At 37.9% G+C, this 18,779-nt stretch overlaps 1 protein-coding gene across 5 annotated transcripts in view; it reads left to right on the top strand.

Annotated features, from left to right (window-relative positions):
* The window catches only part of ANKRD26 (ankyrin repeat domain containing 26), a 107,885-nt gene that overhangs the window by 24,796 nt on the left and 64,310 nt on the right, over nucleotides 1-18,779 (top strand). For all 5 annotated transcript variants that reach the window (XM_082385176.1, XM_082385177.1, XM_082385175.1 and 2 more), the window contains exons 4-11: nucleotides 3,135-3,241; nucleotides 6,850-6,920; nucleotides 11,638-11,671; nucleotides 13,290-13,362; nucleotides 14,249-14,309; nucleotides 14,399-14,598; nucleotides 17,727-17,853; nucleotides 18,464-18,525. In XM_082385176.1, the coding sequence (XP_082241302.1) occupies nucleotides 3,135-3,241; nucleotides 6,850-6,920; nucleotides 11,638-11,671; nucleotides 13,290-13,362; nucleotides 14,249-14,309; nucleotides 14,399-14,598; nucleotides 17,727-17,853; nucleotides 18,464-18,525 (735 nt within the window). The remainder of the gene's footprint in view (nucleotides 1-3,134; nucleotides 3,242-6,849; nucleotides 6,921-11,637; nucleotides 11,672-13,289; nucleotides 13,363-14,248; nucleotides 14,310-14,398; nucleotides 14,599-17,726; nucleotides 17,854-18,463; nucleotides 18,526-18,779) is intronic.

Raw genomic sequence — 18,779 nt, 5'->3', positions numbered from 1 at the left:
AGCTTTCTTTTATGTGTTTATGGCAGATATTTGTGAAAACATTGCATTTGTTAAAGGTAAGACTTGTTTTTCCCCAAATATTTTTTTCCCCACTCAAATTTTTTTTCTGATTAGTGTAAAACAACACAGAAATGCAAAACTTGCCTTGGAGATAGACTTTGTCCTAAAACTCGAACAAAACCAAAGCATTTTATAATATAATAGCAATCTTGCTGCTGTTGACAAGTTCCTATTTTATTAAAAAATGATTTATGTAAAAATGATTTCTCTCTCATTGCCTAAGGCTTCAGAGGGAAAAAGGAAAAGGAAAAGGAGAGAGCAGTTGAAATACGCAGGCCGGGCTTCCCTGGTGGCGCAGTGGTTAAGAATCCGCCTGCCAGTGCAGGGGACACGGGTTCGAGCCCTGGTCCGGGAAGATCCCACATGCCGCGGAGCACCTAAGCCCGTGCACCACAACTACTGAGCCTGCGCTCTAGAGCATGCGAGCCACAACTACTGGGCCCACACGCCTAGAGCCCGTGCTCCACAGCAAGAGAAGCCACCGCAATGAGAAACCCGCGCACCGCGACAAAGAGTAGCCCCCGCTCGCCGCAACTAGAGAAAGCCCGCGTGCAGCAACGAAGACCTAACGCAGCCAAAAATAAATAAATAAATAAAATGAATAAATAACTTAAAAAAAAAAAAGAAATATGCAGGCCAATTTGGAAATTTGGCAGTTGGGAAATGCCAAGTAGAGGTTTTTGGGGGTTTTTTTCCCCTTCAGTTTATGTATTTAGGCAAAGATCTTTTCAGTGTTCGGGGATAATAATTCTTATTTTGGGAAAGAGCCTGAGTGAATTGTAACCCTGCCTAGAGATCAATTTTAGGAGGACTCAGAGGAAATCAGATTGGCAGTGAACGTGTAGTGATTAAATGGGAAATAAGGGAGAAGAACAAATAATTAACTGACATATTATCCTGTTTTGGCAGAAACGGCCACTTAGATAAGAGTCTAGACTCTGCTCTCAGATCTAGAATGTCTTGATGGGAAGTAAGGGGTTTATAAGTAATGAGATCAAGTTGCATTTTGAGTTTACTCGTCCCTGTTCTACCTATTTACCCAGAAAAATTAAATGTAGTTTTGGTGACTCTTATCTCTTACACTTTTGTTTTTTTATTCAAATCCTCAATTGAGGAAAGGAATTGGCCGTGTGGGTAGGAGATGAGACTGACATGACTGCTGCACTAATTCTCAGCTAGAATTGTGCTCGCGAACCACAGTCACCTGGGAGGACTTGGAAAAAATTTACAAGCCTAGGCTCTCCCCTGAAGACTTTGACTGAATAAATCTAGGAAGGCCTGGACGTGTGTGTTTGGAAATATTTCCTCGAGATTCTGATACAGCCCTTGGTTAAGTACGTGGAATGGATGAGTGTGATTTATAAATTCACAGATCTCAAAAATAAGAAATCTCTAGAAGAGTTGGAGTTTGATAGATGCTGCTTCCATCAACTCCCTCCTTTCCAACAATATTAGCCTGACTTTTATCTTTTTCTGCCTCTGTGATTGAGAAGGTAAACGGGATATTATTGGCAATATCTATTGGCTTGAAGAATAACTCCTTTTTCCTTCCAACCACTAATCATTCACTGGCACTCAGAGAGTCTTTAGAAATTTGCTTATGGTGAGTCATTTAATAAGTAGAGTGTGACCCTTTGCGGATTTTGCACCTTTTGTTATCATCCAAGTCATTAGGTCAACAGATGTTTATCACAAACATTATCAGGGTTTTCCTGACTGCAGTAATAGTAAAGCATGAGCCTTCTTTTGGTGAAAGCTGCATGACAGACTCTTGCAGTGTGTCTGTTAGGTTCACCGGGCCCTGGCATAAGCAAGACGATAGTCTTAAACATCAAAACCCATGAAGTTAGTAACAGTACAGATAGGAATTGTTTTAATAATTTAGTTTCAGCAGTCTTATGAACTAATTATCCATTTGGTTAACATTAGGGAGAATTATAGAAATAGATTGTAGTTTTAACAGGCATTGGAAACATTCTTGAAGTGGGTATTATGAGTCTTAATAGCAATTTTTATTACACGTTGGGACCCACTTTTTTTTGTAAAACACGTAATACTAAAGAAAGGAAAGGTTTTACATGCAAATATTTGCTTTATACCCACCCATTTGGAAACACTCACAGCAAACATAAAAACACAAGTGGGCTATAGACTAAACGTGGCCCCTGGATGTGTTTAGCTTTCCTCCACAAATTGAGTCAGCATTTAAAATTTAGGAGACTCATGCAGAAATCTGCATTTCAGGCTTCTCTTAAGGAATCCAATCTGGTCCTCCTTGAGCCCACGCTACTGTTTGGTCTGCTGTGCAAAGGGTGCCCCTTCTGTATGGGGCACGTTCTCTGGTTTGCTGGCCTCACCTGGGTTCTTCACTTACTTGGGTCACCTACTTTGCCTCCATAAGCATTTGTGTTTCCAATTCCTGTATCACAGTTTATTTTGATAGATATTTCTAGATTTTAAAACAGTCATTAATTTATAATCTATTTCATATTTTAAAAGAATCTCTTAAGAATGGGATTGAATTTTTCAAGTTAGAATTTATAAGTTGGTTTTTAAAAAAAACTCTTTTTCTTTACATGTTCATGTGAAGAATCATGTTCCCATTGGAATGTCTGTAAACCTTATGAGGTTAATTGGTTATCGTTGGATAGGTTATGCATGTTGCAGACAATATTATATCTTTCTCCTCAGCATTGTTCCTAAAATATGCAGTTGATTTAATAGTTAAATGATTATCTCTGGAGGAGTGTTTAGAGTGTATAGACTAGTATAGAGCAATAAAATAACTACAGTATACCTGATAAATTCTGTGATAGAAGCAAAGATCCTTGGAACCAGTAAATGTTGGAAGTGAGTTTTAGAGAATGACTTTGCAGTTAATCATGTGAAGAAGTGAGGAGGAGCATTTTAAAGGGAAGGAAGCAGCACAGGGCGGGTGGGAAGGAAGGGGCTCCTTTTTATTTACTTTCTATATTAGATGTTTCAGTTCAGAGAATCTATTATAAGTTTTAAAATTCAGTTTAGAAATATGTAACTTTGTACATTCTATATAAAGTGTTTTTGCTGTTTTACAGGAGGACCTCACACCACTTTTACTTGCTGTAAGTGAAAACAATCAGCAAATGGTGGAATTTTTAGTAAAGAAAGAAGCAAATATACATGTAGTTGATAAGATGAAAAGGTACAGTAGTTTGTTCTTTTTCTTTTTAAAAACCTGAGTGCTGTTCTAGAGTGGTAACAGAGATTAAATTAGTAAGAAGAGGATTAATGTATAATCAACACATCGTCAGGTCGAAAAGCAATTATTTTGCTGTGTATCATGAAAAGTAATATATAGCAGGATTCATATTCCTTTATAATATTGACTGATGTCATTTGCAACCTGATTTTTTTCTTTTTTTGGTCATATGATCTTATAATAGCTAAGGGATTTCATATTAGTTTTATTAGCTTGATAAAGTATGGATTCTACTTTTTAGTTTACCTTAGGACACAGTATTGAATTTCTTAATTCTTTTATAATAATTTTTTAACCTCTACTTTGTATATATTTTTCCTTAAAAGATGCATATCTTTGGGATGACTCTTTGCTTTAAATTACTTTCTTTGAAGAATACTGATGTTACTAGGTTATCACTAAGTGATTGTTAATCACTATTACCAGATACTTTGGGCTCATCAGTTTTTATCCTTTTTCATTTCTAGTACATTTTGATGTTCTTATTTTTAATTGGTGAAGGTAGAAGGAAGAAAGGTAGCTTTAATTGGATAAACATTTCCTTCAATGAAGACAAGTCATAGGTGGGTGATAAAGAGGAAAGTGATGGGCTTTAGATTCAGACTGGGTTTAATTCCTAGCTTTCCTACTTATTAGGTGTATGACCTTGGGAACGTTACTTATGATCAGCAAATACGTTTCCTGATATGAAAAGGAGGATAGTAGTATATCCTTCAAGGGTGGTTGTGTGGAAGAAAGATTACATATATAGTATTTCATTTAGTGCCTAGCACATGCTTATCAGCATCATTAACTGCAACCATGACTATTTTTATTTCATTATTAATAATATTATTGTTTTAAGCCTGCAAATAGCTTTTCCTTAACCTGACCTCTAGCTGATTTTGAAGTAAAATATAACAGACTAAGGAAGAAATGGGGAATTCTTCCTTTATATACTCACCTGCTTCAGATAAGTGACCTCAGCATAGTTTCTTGTCCATCAAGGACTCTAAATTAGCAATTTCTACTACATGCCATCCAAGTGGGACAGGAGGCTTCTTTTTTGTCCCTTCATTTTAGCCTTGGAGGTAATTTACAAAGATGAACACTTGAACATGTAAATGGTCAGTTCTACATGGATGGGCAAGATATTAACTTGGTAAAGTATATCAAATTAGCTGTTAAAGTAAGTTAGCTAAACTTCCTAAGGGTGAAGTTATCTCTCTGTTATTTTAGAACAGCCCTCATACTTGCTGTAAACTATGAATCAACAAATATAGTCAGGCTTCTTCTTCAGCAAGGTATTGATGTCTTTTCTCAAGATATCTATGGATGGACTGCAGAAGAATATGCTCTTATTAGTGGTTTTAATATGTAAGTGTTTACATTAAAATGCCGGTTATCACTAAACTGTGGTTAAAAATAATTTAACTGTTACTTGTTATGTGACAGGTGAGAGTTCTAGTTTGGTGCGGGCAGTTTGGGAATGGTGGTGAGATGTTCCCCATCATCAGCTGGAAACTAGCTGAAAGGCCAGACTAGTTAGATGTAGCAGTGGGCACAGGGTTCTTTATCTCAGGACTTTAAGACTTTATATCCTTAAAGATCCTAACATTATCCATTTCATTCCAAGTGTAACCCCTATGCATGGGGTACAAGTAGTGTCACAGCTCTGATTTTTCTAACTTGTTATTTGGGTCTTGAAATGTTTGGTTCAGCAGACTATCCTATATTTTCTCTTGGGGACTTACTTCTATACTCTCCCTCTTAAATTTTGCAAGAACCTAAGGGATTCCCTAAGATCAAAGAGACAGTCCTCTACCACAAGTCTTTTGGCGGGGGAAAAAAAGGGCATTCTCATCATTCTGTTGATTGCATTGATTCTATTGCTGCAGTGTTGCTACTAAAACTGGTCTTAGCAGGGTCTCCTTGGCAGTTGGATCTGGAGTCTGGATGTTGCTCTATAAAGACCTTTAATAATTTTAAAAGAAAAAAGAAGCCAGTCCTGCAGTTGGGTCACGATTGACCTTTGCTCCCAGGATGCCCTGGCTGATCCAGATTCCTCAGTCTTCATGGTGATGCACACTCAGACTTCAAAGTGACAACTTTTTCAGTTCTCATACATATGCCTGTAGCTCAGCCACTGTTCCAAAGCACCAGCACCCAGTTCTGGCACCTGGGCCTCCTAGCTTTAGCCACACACACCCTCCCTGACACACTCAAAAACCTTATGTAGAGCCCACATCTTAGCCCAGATCTTCACGATGAGTTACCATTTGAGGCTCTTACTTATCTTTTCTGCTGGCAGATGTCAGTGGGAACCGTTTTAGGCTGTCAGAGAGGTTCAAATGCTCCTGCCCGGAGGGAGCAGACTTTCCTTTCTCCTTTGTTACCAGACCTGAACCTCAAGGCTGCTTTATATCCTGTGGGGCACTTTTTCTTAGGTCGTGGAAGGTCCCATATCATCCTCCTCAGAGTAGTGGGTGCCCACTTGCCTGAGATTCCATAACTGAGGTTGGCCCCTCAAGTGATCTGTTTTCCATGATAATGAAAATCTTCTAAATGATTTACATCTGCCTCAGCCTTCAAAGTATCTTCAGATTCTGCCTCATAGGGAACCCATTCACCAGAAATCCGTGAATCTCAAGTAGGTTAGTTGGCATTAGGAGAGGTAAGCCCCGTCCAGGACTTGTCAGTATCCATTGTAAAAGTAAGGTTATGTCTTCCAAGTGGATTGGAGATGATCATGGAGCTTAAGCAGCATTCTAAGAAAGATCTGCTGGTTCAGAGTTTGAGTAGGTAGAGAAGGAGTAGTAGTGGTCCAAGCCAGGTCTGGACTTGGATTAGTTTTCTACTCTTGGTGCGATTAGCTGCCATAATGGGGAACAGTTATGTTATCTAATTTAATGAGGTCATATATTTATAAATAAATTCAGTTACAAATTATAGAATAGCTGAGAGTCCCTGAATTACAAACCACAAAGAAGGGACAGCTAATCACCATAATTACTGACATTTTTCCTGAAAACTGCAACATTAGAATGTTAAACCTATGAAAAGACACACACATTGGGTTTTTAATATGATTTTTAAAAATTAATTAATTTATATATTATTTATTTTTGGTTGCATTGGGTCTTTGTTGCTGCGCGCGGGCTTCCTCTGGTTGCGGTGAGCGGGGGCTACACTTCGTTGCAGTGCGTGGGCTTCTCATCGTGGTGGCTTCTCTTGTTGTGGAGTTCGGTCTCTAGGCGTGTGAGCTTTAGTAGTTGTGGCACGTGGGCTCAGTAGTGGCTCGCGGGCTCTAGAGCTCCGGCTCAGTAGTTGTGGTGCACGGGCTTAGTTGCTCCGCGGCATGTGGGATCTTCCTGGACCAGGGCTCGAACCCGTGTCCCCTGCGATGGCAGGTGGATTCTTAAACACTGTGCCACCAGGGAAGTCCCACAATTGAAGTTTTGATAATAGCTCTGACATTGTCTGAAGTGATCTAAGAATTTAATATATTTGGTAATTGTTTTTCATATTAGTATTAAAATAGTAATGTTATTTATCACATTTTTAATACATAGCAATCGCCAACTGATTTCTGAATATAAAGAAGAAAAGAGACCTAAAACTCCTTCTCAAAATAGCAACCCAGGTAAGATGTCTGATAGTGAATTACTCTTGGTGACCCTACCATAGATAGAGTAAGAGTGAGGAAGTTTTAATAATGAAAAAACCAGTGTGTAAATTGCATGTATATTTTTATTTTTTAAATTAATTTCTTAATAGTCTAGTATTCAGAATTGTTTAAGTTAATTGTAGGTAATTTAAAATCAGAGACAGTATTGTCTGAAAAGAAATCCACATATTTAATTATGGCCCCTAAAATCCAGTATTATATCTTTGTGTAAATAAGAAAAAAGATTTTTAAGTTAGTATGTTGTATGTTTCCTCTATAATCACATGAATATTAGTTATTTTATAGTGATTAGCCTCACTAAAAAAGTTACCATCTTTAAGCCTGGGAACTCAACAGTACCTTCCTGGTACTTTAAACAAATGGCAAAAAAGAAGAACTGCAAAGCTGAGCCAGTGTGCAGCGTACCAAGAAGAGATTATTTTTGAAAGATACCTACCGATAGTACAGAAGTCAGAAAAGCAATGCCTGGTTGAGAAGCACTGGTTATTTTCCATATTATTGTACCAGCGAGGTCTCGCTCTTACCAACTTCATTCCTCACAAGTCCAAACAGAGTGAGATAGGCTGACTTCATTAGAACCACGTGTTTTCTTCTGTGTGTTGGATAATTGTCATGACACTATAATTTTGTTAGAACGAGATGCTCTGTTGCCATTAGTTAAAGGATTATCATAATATTCAAATAGCCCAACTGGAGACTCAGCAAATTCTAATAAAAGCACAAAAATACTTCACATTAAGAAAAACACTATTGTGTTCCCTAGATGTGGCACCTAGCGCGTTGTGCAATCTGTATGAGGACACCTCTAACATAGTAGACCTCTGTCCATCAAAGAACTTCTGTAGGTTGGTTTTACATGTTAGAAGAGATACAGAGATGAAATAGAGCTTTGGTCTTCAAGGTGCTCGTAATAGAGTTGTCCCTGGTTAATTTGTGTATTTTTTTAAATGGAATTTTCAAAGAAAACATTCTTATTTATTTGTTAATTTGTCCACTTAACAAATAACTATCAAGTATCTTTTAGGTACTATGCACTATTCTGATATGACAGGATGCAAACATTTAAAAAACACAGTCCTTGCCCTCCAGGAGCTTGTTATTATAATGATCATTTTTATTATTTAGTATACTTTATTCTGTGCTTACTATGTCCCAGAGCCCACTAGGAGTTTATAAATTGTCTTTATGTATTTTTTTTAATTGGTGTTTCATATGTGCCAGGTATTTTAAGTCCATGGTGAGGAATTAGAGTTTTTAAAAAGTGAGTGGACTTTAAGGTAATTGTGCAGAGTGAGGAGAAGTTTGCCAGGTAAAGAGGCAGAAGGACAGCGTTTGGCAGGAGGAACATCTATCAAGATCACGTTTTGCAGAAAGAGCAGCAGTGCACAGGCTAAGATGTATGAGTGAACTTGGCAGGATTTATGAGCAGTTCAGTTTTGCTGGTGCATAAAGTGTGCTGTGGGGATGGTTGGTAAAGAACACTTGAGGAGGGGCTGGAGAAAAGTAGGGCAGGCCCTGAGCTCCACAGCGGGACAAAGGGAAGGTCTCCTGGGGACAATCTGAGTCACATACTGCAGGGATCCTCCTCAAGGAATTTGAGTACCAGCCAATGACGAAAAGATGTCAATGGAATTACAAAGCCCTTAACTGAGGACTGAGGGTCTTGAGATGGAGGGAAGTAGCATTATTCCACATAGATCAGTTTCTTTCTTTTTTTTTTTTTTTTTTTTAATATTTATTTATTTATTTATTTTGGCTGCGTCAGGTCTTAGTTGTGGCGTGCAGGCCCCTTGTTGCAGCGTGCGGGCTTCTCTCTAGTTGTGGCGCGTGGTAGATCAGTTCCTATATTTGTTCATCTGAGTGTGCTAAATAAAACTCTCATTCAAAATAAAAAATTAAAAAGGAAAAACAGGGGCTTCCCTGGTGGCGCAGTGGTTGAGAGTCTGCCTGCCGATGCAGGGGACACGGGTTCGAGTCCTGGTCTGGGAGGATCCCACATGCCGCGGAGCGACTAGGCCCGTGAGCCACAATTACTGAGCCTGCGCGTCTGGAGCCTGTGCTCCGCAACAAGAGAGGCCGCGATAGTGAGAGGCCCGCGCACGGCGATGAAGAGTGGCCCCCACTTGCCGCAACTAGAGAAGGCCCTCACACAGAAACGAAGATCCAACACAGCCATAAATAAATAAATAAATAAAATTAAAAAAAAAAAAAAGATGTCAGTATATTTGAAAAAAAAAAAAAAGGAAAAACAAAAAAAAGAAAAGTAGGAGAGAATGGTGGTGATGTTGCAAAAATTTTTTTAAATGAAAATTTCAAGGAGGGAGTATCAATTATATCAAGTAAAATTACTGAAAAGAAAGTTGGATTTAACTCTTAAAAGCTCTTTGGTGGTAACCTTTTCATAAGGACAATTTAAGAGTCATAACATCTACTTTTTACATGAATGGTACTTCTGATGTCCAAATATGGAAAAATCATCACATCTACCAAGGTCCTACCTAAATTTTTCATAACAGCGGCAGGTGCCCATGCAGGGTCAGCGAAAACGGTCTGGCCTGGTGAGTACGCTTGCCCACGTTTTCCCAGAGTTGTCAAAACCTGGGAGTGGGACTTCCCTGGTGGTCTAGTGGTTAAGACTCCTTGCTTCCACTGCAGGGGGCATGGGTTTGATCCCTGGGGAACTAAGATCCTGCATGCCGCTCGGTGTGGTCACAAAAACAAAAACAAAACAAAAAACCTGGCAGTCAACTGTGAGGAATTAAACCCTGCTTAGCTGGAGAAAATTAACTGATCTTTTCATTTTCTTTATAGGAACTTTCATACTTTAGAACATATTATCAATCGTCAGAATTCTTTGTTTTTTTTCTGGTTGAAATTGGATTGTTGCTTGTTTCAATTAGTTTCTGACATCACTGTTTCATCTATCCCTTTTATGCCTTTATTCAAATGGATATAGAAATACAGGAATCTCCAAGGCAGATATCAAGAAAAACAGATTTGAGGAAGGTTATTCTGTGAAATAACCTGACTGTAATCACATATAACACAGCAACCCAAATAATACAGATTTCATGTAAACAATGCAACTGTTTGAGAGGTTCCCCAAACCACACCAGGTTCGGCTCTTCCATAGAACTCCGAGGACTCAGCATGTGGTGGTACTCATGCTTGTGATTTATTACAGTGAAAGAATACCAAGCAAAATCAGCAAAGGGAAAAACGCGCACAGTGCGAAGTCTGCAGGAAACCAGGCGCAAGCTTGCAGGTGTCCTCTCCACGTGGAGTTACTGCATGTGCTTCATTCCCCCAGCATCAGATTATGACAACACATGTGAAATGTTGTCCAGCAGTACCAGAGTCTCTCCCTCCCTCCTTCCCTCCCTCCCTTTTTTTGTTCATCAGCTTAAGATACGATGACATATGCCTTACAAGCTGAAAAAGCATGATTTCTATAATCATTTGCCACATAATGAGAAGGATTGAGAAAAATGACATCCCTCACTACTACACAGCACTAACTGTTTGGACCATGCTGCTCTATGTGGTGGGTCCAGATAGACTCTCGAGCAATGGAAGGAGACAGTCTCAAGAGATTATACTTTTAAAATGTATATATATTTAAAACTTTAAAAAAATTCAACTTCTCCATCCTCACCATCCAGTTGACCCCATTTGCCCTCCCCCCGCCTCCCTTTCAGGAGATTATCCTTTATAAAACTGGAAGTACAAAGTCTTTCATGCTTATCTTGCAATTGGAAATAGGGCCAGAAAGAGTATGTTTTCTGTGTTTTACCATGCTCTAAAGTACAGTGCCCATAGACCAGGCTTCCCTGTGAGAGGGCGTTTTCACCCTGAACTGAAGAGCCGGAGAAGTTGTGTTATGTGATGGCAAAATACATGTATTCTCTACGCACTGCTCTGAGTGATGGAAGTCCAGAAATATCATGCTATTTAAGTTTGCTATTGTCAGTTTATGGTACTGGTTCTACTAATGATATCATTTTCTGTCAGTCTCACAGTTTGGTTAGGATTACGGTCATTGTAAACAGCACTTCACTCTTAGGTATCAAATTTTGATAAGTACCATTCTTTTTTTTTTTTTTTTTTTTGCATTTGATAAATGTAAAGGAGGGGAAATGGCTCTCATGCATAATTGCCTAGCAGTGGTATAATCAGCATTCACTCTAGTATACTCTCCAGGTGTGGTTCCAAAGGAATACTTTTTTTTTTTTAAATTAATTAATTAATTAATTTTATTTTTGGCTGCGTTGAGTCTTCGTTGCTGCACGTGGGGGAGTTGCGGGAGCGGGGGCTACTCTTTGTTGCGTTGCGTGGGCTTCTCATTGCGGTGGCTTCTGTTGTGGAGCACAGTCTCTAGGCGTGCAGGCTTCAGTAGTTGCAGCACGTGGGCTCAGTAGTTGTGGCTTGCGGGCTCTAGAGCACAGGCTCAGTAGTTGTGGCGCACGAGCTTAGTTGCTTCGCGGCATGTGGGATCTTCCCGGACCAGGGCTCGAACCCGTGTCTCCTGCATTGGCAGGTGGATTCTCAACCACTGCGCCACCAGGGGAGCCTGCAGAGGAATACTTTGTAACAAAGCATCAGTCTTACACTTTTAATATCCTGTATTTTTCTATTGTTGATTTAAAATTTATTTTACTTTTTCCTTTAATAGTGGATGAGAGTTCTGAAGAAGAGTCTTTAAGCAGGTAGGATTTTATGGATTTTTAAAACTTGTATGTTTAACTAAGGGAACATGGAGAAAAGAAACTAACGTTTGTTGAGTGTTCTGCTCTGGGTTAGACACTGTATTATGTGCTTAAATTTGTTACATCATAGAGTCATCACAACCACTTTGCAAAGTAGCTGTGCTATTATAGCTTGCTTTAATTAATTAGACAGCTGTGGTTTGGAGGGGTTGGTTAATTGACCCATGATTCCATAGTTAACAAGTTGCTGACCTATGATGTGACGGTCAGCTCCAGATCCACTCTCATGTCCCTCAGCAGAGATTGATAAGTACCCGTGTAGCACTGGGGTCAAGATACAGACCCAAATCAGATCAACTCAGAAAGTCAAATTTAGTTATGTATTAACTCTGATTTAGAGTTTTCCTAAGAAGCCTGGTTAGTCCAAGCCTTTGTCCTGATATTTTTGACAATTGCAGTGGTAACTAGTACCTTGTATTTACCATTAAGGTGTTATGGCAGATCTCAGGTAGCTGAGTCCTCAGAACCATAGGGTTTTATACAAGCAAGACCTCATTAGGCAGGTCTTCTTAGATATAATGATGTCTACTCTCCTTAAGGTGAATTAGTTTTCTGTAAGAGAAGAATATCTACCTATAGACCACGTTATGTTAATTAAATTCAACATCTACACAGAGCATCTGTCTAGTTGATTTCTCTACTTACTGCCTTCCCAGTCTGGTTTTGGTTTTCCCTTCAGGGTAGTACCCTTGCCTGGTTCTCTGAAGTTTTTTCTTTTTTCCTAGAGTCTTTTTTCTTTTCTTTTCTTTTTTTTAAATAAATAAATCTGTTTATTTATTTATTTATTTATTTTTGGCTGCATTGGGTCTTCGTTGCTGCGCACAGGCTTTCTCTAGTTGCGACAAGCAGGGGCTACTCTTTGTTGCGGTGCACGGGTTTCTCATTGCAATGGCTTCTCTGTTGCGGAGTGCTCGGGCTTCAGTAGTTGTGGCACGTGGGCTCAGTAGTTGTGGCTCATGGGCTCTGGAGCGCAGGCTCAGTAGTGTGGCGCACGGGCTTAGTTGCTCTGGGGCATGTGGGATCTTCCCAGACCAAGGCTCGAACCCGTGTCCCCTGCATTGGCAGGCAGATTCTTAACTACTGTGCCACCAGGGAAGTCCCGAGCCCATCCTTGATTCAGGAACCATTGCCTTCACAGGCTGAAATCTTAAAGGTTGGAGGCTGCCATTGAGCAGGCCTCAGGGGTGAGGCACAGGGGTGATTTGGGAGGGGAGCCTATAGGAAGGAAGATACTTAGACAGTACATAGGGAAAGAGAGGCACAGCTGCCAGGACTCTGTTTCTACAGCACTGTCTCTGCTTGGGGATCTGAGTGCCTATGAGGGTTTTTAAGAGCTAGCTTGACCTTCATCGTATGCCTGGTTCTCCCCCTCTAGGTTGGGAGAGATGGAAGCAGAAATAGGTAACTAAAAGCTTTTCTAAAACAGAGGCCACATTTTAATGATGTCAAGAAACATCATTTAATATATAGATAACCAACATTTCACTTGATTTGTTTTGTTTGTTTTTGTTTAAAGAAATGAAGTCACTCATTTTTGTTATATATTTTTGCTCTGAAGGCTTTCCAACAAACCTGGTGTTGATGATTCATGGCCTACATCAGACGATGAAGACTTAGATTTTGATACCAAGGTAAAAGTTCTCTCTTGTGAAATTAGTTTTCCTGCTTTGAATTTAGTTTTGTGTAGTATTAACTTTTAAAATTTAGCAGTGGTCTACCTCTCATTGTTTTATGTTTGTAATAGAAAGTTGGTCAGAGCAAACCATTTTATAAAAATATGACTAGTTGAATTTTGTTTTTACTTTGCTAAATACTGAAGGTCGGGGCTGAAGAGAAAATGGGCTGGGAAGTAGATAGTGACAGGAAAAGTGTATTGGGAAGCGCTTTCCCACAAGGGAGGAAATACGAAATTTGGTCAAGGATAAGGATTCTTACTGTGACTTTTCAACCATACGGACGTGACTTATATAATACTCATGCTTAAATGAAATCTTTAGTGGGTACAGTTACTTATTGTAATAATCACAGAATTTTCCTGGGGCCTTTCAGTTCCAAAACTATATAGCATATATCATCTAGTTCTTTTTCCTTGGACAATTTTTATTTTGGTATCATAGAGTTGTTAGGAGAGAGCTTTTTTTTTCTCTGTTTCTGTCTTTGGTTGTGCATTAAGACTAAAATAACAGTCGAAATTATGGAAATTTAGAAATTAAAAATCTGTTTCTCAAAATCCATATCATGAAGGGATTTCGCTGTGTTTTCTGAAGCATTCCATTAAGCGTATATTCAGGGAATTCCCTGGTTGTCCAGTGGTTAGGACTCCACGCTCTCACCGCCAAGGACCGAGGTTCAATCCCTGGTTGGGGAATTAAGATCCCGCAAGCGGTGCAGGATCTTAGTTCCCCAACCAGGGGTTGAACCCATGCCCACTGCAGTGGAAGCATGGAGTTTTAACCACTGGATCACCAGGGAATTCCCAATAATTCTTATTCTTAAAGCTCTTGTTTTCTTCTCTAGAATGTCCCGAAACCAAGCTTAACAAAGCTAATGAGTGCTTCTCAGCAATCCAAGAAAAACAGTAAGTTATTTCAAGACTGTCCTTCTTGTGTTATTCACTGATTTGAAATTACAGATGTTCTCATGTACTCCACCTTGTTTTCACTATAGTAGAAGCAAAATGTGGCATCGTGAGACCAGAGAAGAGAACCTTCTTTGAGGACAATAGTTTTGATAGTGAAAATGAAGATGTGGTCGAAACCTTTCCCAAACCATCAATCAGACTCCAGGGCGTCTCTCATCCTGCTTTCCCATCACCTGAACCTCTCCCAAAACCTCTCAAGTCTTTAGCAGGCCTTGGTCTTACAAAGGTAAGTTGTTCTGTTTTGTTTTTAACTTTTTTTTTCTGTGCTTTTTCACATACCAACCCCCTGATTCTTGCAGTGATGAAAAGGATCCCTTACAGAAATGGAATTCCTCAAGATCACGATAGAAAACAGTGTAATAACAAGAGCAATATATGTGCAGGATTGAGATTTATGAACGTTAGTGGCAGTAAACCATTCTGAGGTATGCCATTATGAAAGGAAAGAATTAGAAAGCAACTAGAAAGAACAGCTAGATGAATATGAAGATGGGGAGGGGGATGAAGGGGAAGAATTCATTTAAGAAGGACAAGATGAATGTAAAGATTGAATGAGGGTCAAGATGAGAGAGATTATTATACAAACACAACAGAAATAGTGGGGTTAAGTGAGAGTAGGAAGTCTATATTATAAAATATGATAGAAATTATTTCAAATTCAAATTAACAAGAGAAAGTCAGGTCGTGGGAAAAAATGCTCGTACTCTTTTGAATGACATATAGTTGATTTTTATGAAGATCTGAAAGAAAATTTGATCCTTACCTTTTTTTGGTGGTTGTTGTTGTTTTTTAATTGAAGTGTAATTGATTTACAATATTGTGTTAGTTTCAGGTGTACAGCAAAATGACTTGATTATACATATAATTGTATATGTCTATATTCTTTTTTTTCAATTCTTTTCCATTATAGTTTATTACAAGATATTGAATATAGTTCCATGTGGAAGTTAGTTTTAATTTGAAGTTTTTGCCTTTTTAAAAAATTCTCACTTTTAAGTTAATAAAGTGATGTCTTATATTTAATCTAGCAAAACCTTTGTTCATAGATAATGCAAGATGAGCTCTATTTTAGGCCTTATCAGATTTATTATGAATTAAGAATTTTTGGCCCTTCTGTTTCTTGTGGTTTCTTACTTACTGTTTGGTATATACTTAACTTACTTAACTAATTTATCTTACTGTTTGGTATCATCTTGGTAGGTGTTTTAGATCTTTTTGAGAATAAACAGAGAGGAAATAAATAAGTATTTTATCTAGTCTTTCACTAAGATTATAATTTCTAATTATGTAAGTGAGGTTCTTAATTTCAAGTCATTAAATGAGAAAATTTTAAACTGCAACAGTCTTAAAGAAAAAAATATAGAAATCTTTTTTTCTGGAGAGATTCTGATTTATCTTTTCCTAGTAATATCTGTACATAATGGGCACATATACACACATCAAATGAATGAAATCACAATTTATGATTTTTTTCTAATATAAACTACTTGTTATTATAAAATAATAAGGAAGGAAAAATTACCAGCAGAGTGTACAAAATTATCTCTGGAAGATAATTTTTTACTTTTTAAAATATCTCCAGCAATAGGTACATTTCATGTTATTCTTGAGAAACTTTATTAACTTCGGTATTTATAGTTAAACTAGCATGTAAATATTTTGTTATACAAGTTAAACTAACATGTAAATTCTTTCATATCTAAAACTCAGGAATCCTGGTTACTTGATTTTTTAGTCCCTTTGTTCTTCCCTTATGTGAATATTGGGTCCTGTTTGTTAATCATAGATGTATCTGAGAACTTATAAATCTCCAACTTGGATAATCATAGTTTTACTAATTTTTTTTAATACTAAATCATTTCCCCAATCTTTAACTGCCATTCTATAAGGCGTAGATAAGAAGAGTTATTAGCGTGCTGTTCACAGGTGAATAAGAAAACCATGTGAATTTTAAAATAGGGTTTTATATTTCTTTCTTACATCATAGTAGTACTTAAAATTGCCTCATAATTCCATAATCACATAAACATTCTCTTCTACAATTTAAAACTTGTCTTTTAAGATTAATTTTTGAAAAGGAGTCTTCTTGTAGTCTCTTGAATTGGTGTTTTACAATTAAATCTTTTCATTAAACTTAAAAATGCTTATTGCTATAATATCCCAGAAATGAATATTTGCACATATCCATGAAAGAGTATATTTTATATCCTTGAAACAAATGTTGCAATATATAATTGAAAAATTGAATCTCATAGTTTTCTTCCCCAGTCTTGTTTATATTTTCAAAAGTTCAGAATTCTGCATAGGTTTGCATCATTTAATTATACCAGGTTAGTATATTTTACAGATATTTATCTTTGCATCATATGCTTTTCCTGAATAAGTTTATAAGTTACTAATCCAAATGTATTTATCCAAATCTTTCTTCTAAGTCCCCTGGGTGCCTCAAATTTGTTATGCCCCAAACTGAAGACATTGTCCCTGATGCTTTCCTCTTTCCTGACTCTTTGTAAGCTACTCTGTCATCTCTCTTCACCATCCTAGTAGATAACATCACTGAAATACCGAAGCAGGAAAAATCCTGGACCCCATCCCTCCCTGAAATCACCACATCCTGTTGCTCATCAAGTTCAGTATTTTCTACCTGCATACCATTTTTCATTTCTTATTACTTTCTCACTTATAATTTTGAAATGCTCTTTTCTAGTTTTGCTCCCCTGATGTTCATCTTTACGTTGCTGCCAGAGTGACCTTTCTAAAATATATTTGTGAAGATGTAACGCCTCTACTTATATAGTGGATCCCCATCGCATGAAGGAGAAAGTTCATGTTCTAGGAGGACACTTGCTTTTTTTGGTTTGGTTCTGATCCTCCAGTTTTGTCTCTCCATACCATTCCCAGTAAATGTGTTCTAGTTTTCCACGTGACTTGTTATGTTGTTTCACGCCTCGTCCTTTTGCTCAGGCTGCCCTTTCTAGAATCCCCTTCACATCCCCGCTCTACACTGTGTCTGTCTTTTAAGACACAGACCTGTCTTTGCAGCATTTCCTGAGCTACCCAGATACAGCTGACTCCTCTTTCCTTTGTGCCCTTCCTGTACTCTGTTCACATCAATTGTAGAGCTTTTGAATGATACTTTTCTGTTCTTATTTGTTTTCATGCAGCTCTACTTCTCCTAGAATACAGAGCAGAATCGGTCTTCTATTTATATTTCCAGCTTCTCCCAGGATAGTGCCTATGATCTGATAGATCCAGTAAATGTTTGTTGTCTTACTGATTGATTGAATGACCAAATGAATGAATATGATGTTTTCTGGAATTAGGTGTTTGTTTTGTTTTGTTTTGTTTTTATAGGAAGGAGCAACAAATCCAGAAATTGGAGAAAAAGAAAATGATACTGATATTGAAAGTGCTCCGCAAGAGCAAACAGATCATAACAATTTGACTTCTTTTGATGGAGCACACAAAAATAATAGGAGTGGTAAGTTAGTGAATATTTATGAATTTTTTTCTGTGCTTAAAGGCTAGTATAAAAACATCTAAAGTGTGTAGATCCAAATATACTATCCATTTCTTTTTTTTTTTTCATTAATTAATTTATTTATTTTTGGCTGCATTGGGTCTTTATTGCCCGGGCGGGGGTTACTCTTCGTTGCGGTGCACAGGCTTCTCATTGTGGTGGCTTCTCTTGTTGTGGAGCATGGGCTCTAGGTTCATGGGCTTCAGTAGTTGTGGCACACAGGCTCAGTAGTTGTGGAACACGGGTTTAGTTGCTCCGCGGCATGTGGGATCTTCCTGGACCAGGGCTCGAACCCGTGTTGCCTGCATTGCAAGGCGGATTCTTAACCACTGCACCACCAGGGAAGTCCCAATATCCATTTCTTTTTAAGTATGTTTCTTTTGCTCTGTTTCTTCAGAAGTATCCCAACTACTACCAACTTTTTCTTCCTGAAAATGCCTCAACTCTCCGAAATTCTTTTCTGCTACTTTATTTTATTGAAATATTTGTGGATGGAGATAGACTTATATATGTATTTAAAATTCATAGTAGTAAATGTTCTCATTAATGTATCTGTGGCTGCGTTTTACAGATATGATGTCAGCATTAGGATTAGGAGAAGAGGAAGATATAGAATCACCTTGGGATTCTGAGGTACTGTCTTCTATTATTATTATTTTTTTTTATTTTAAAATATAAGCACTGAGTGATGTTAAAACATAAAAGGGGGGATGCTTTGACTTTACTTTCTCACCTTTGCATTTGCCCATCAAAATTTTTTCCTTATATTTTTAACCTGTAATTAATTAAATAATTGTGTGCTAAATATAATACCTACCACATAGTGCACTTTTGTTAATTTGCAAGATTCACCTAATGAAACCAGTGTAGTATAGAGCAAAAACCAA

The sequence above is a fragment of the Balaenoptera borealis genome (assembly GCF_965194805.1).
Source record: "Balaenoptera borealis genome assembly, chromosome: 3".
NCBI classification, from domain to species: domain Eukaryota; kingdom Metazoa; phylum Chordata; class Mammalia; order Artiodactyla; family Balaenopteridae; genus Balaenoptera; species Balaenoptera borealis.
Note: the sequence above shows the minus strand (reverse complement) of the source record. Positions and strands in the feature narration are given on the sequence as shown.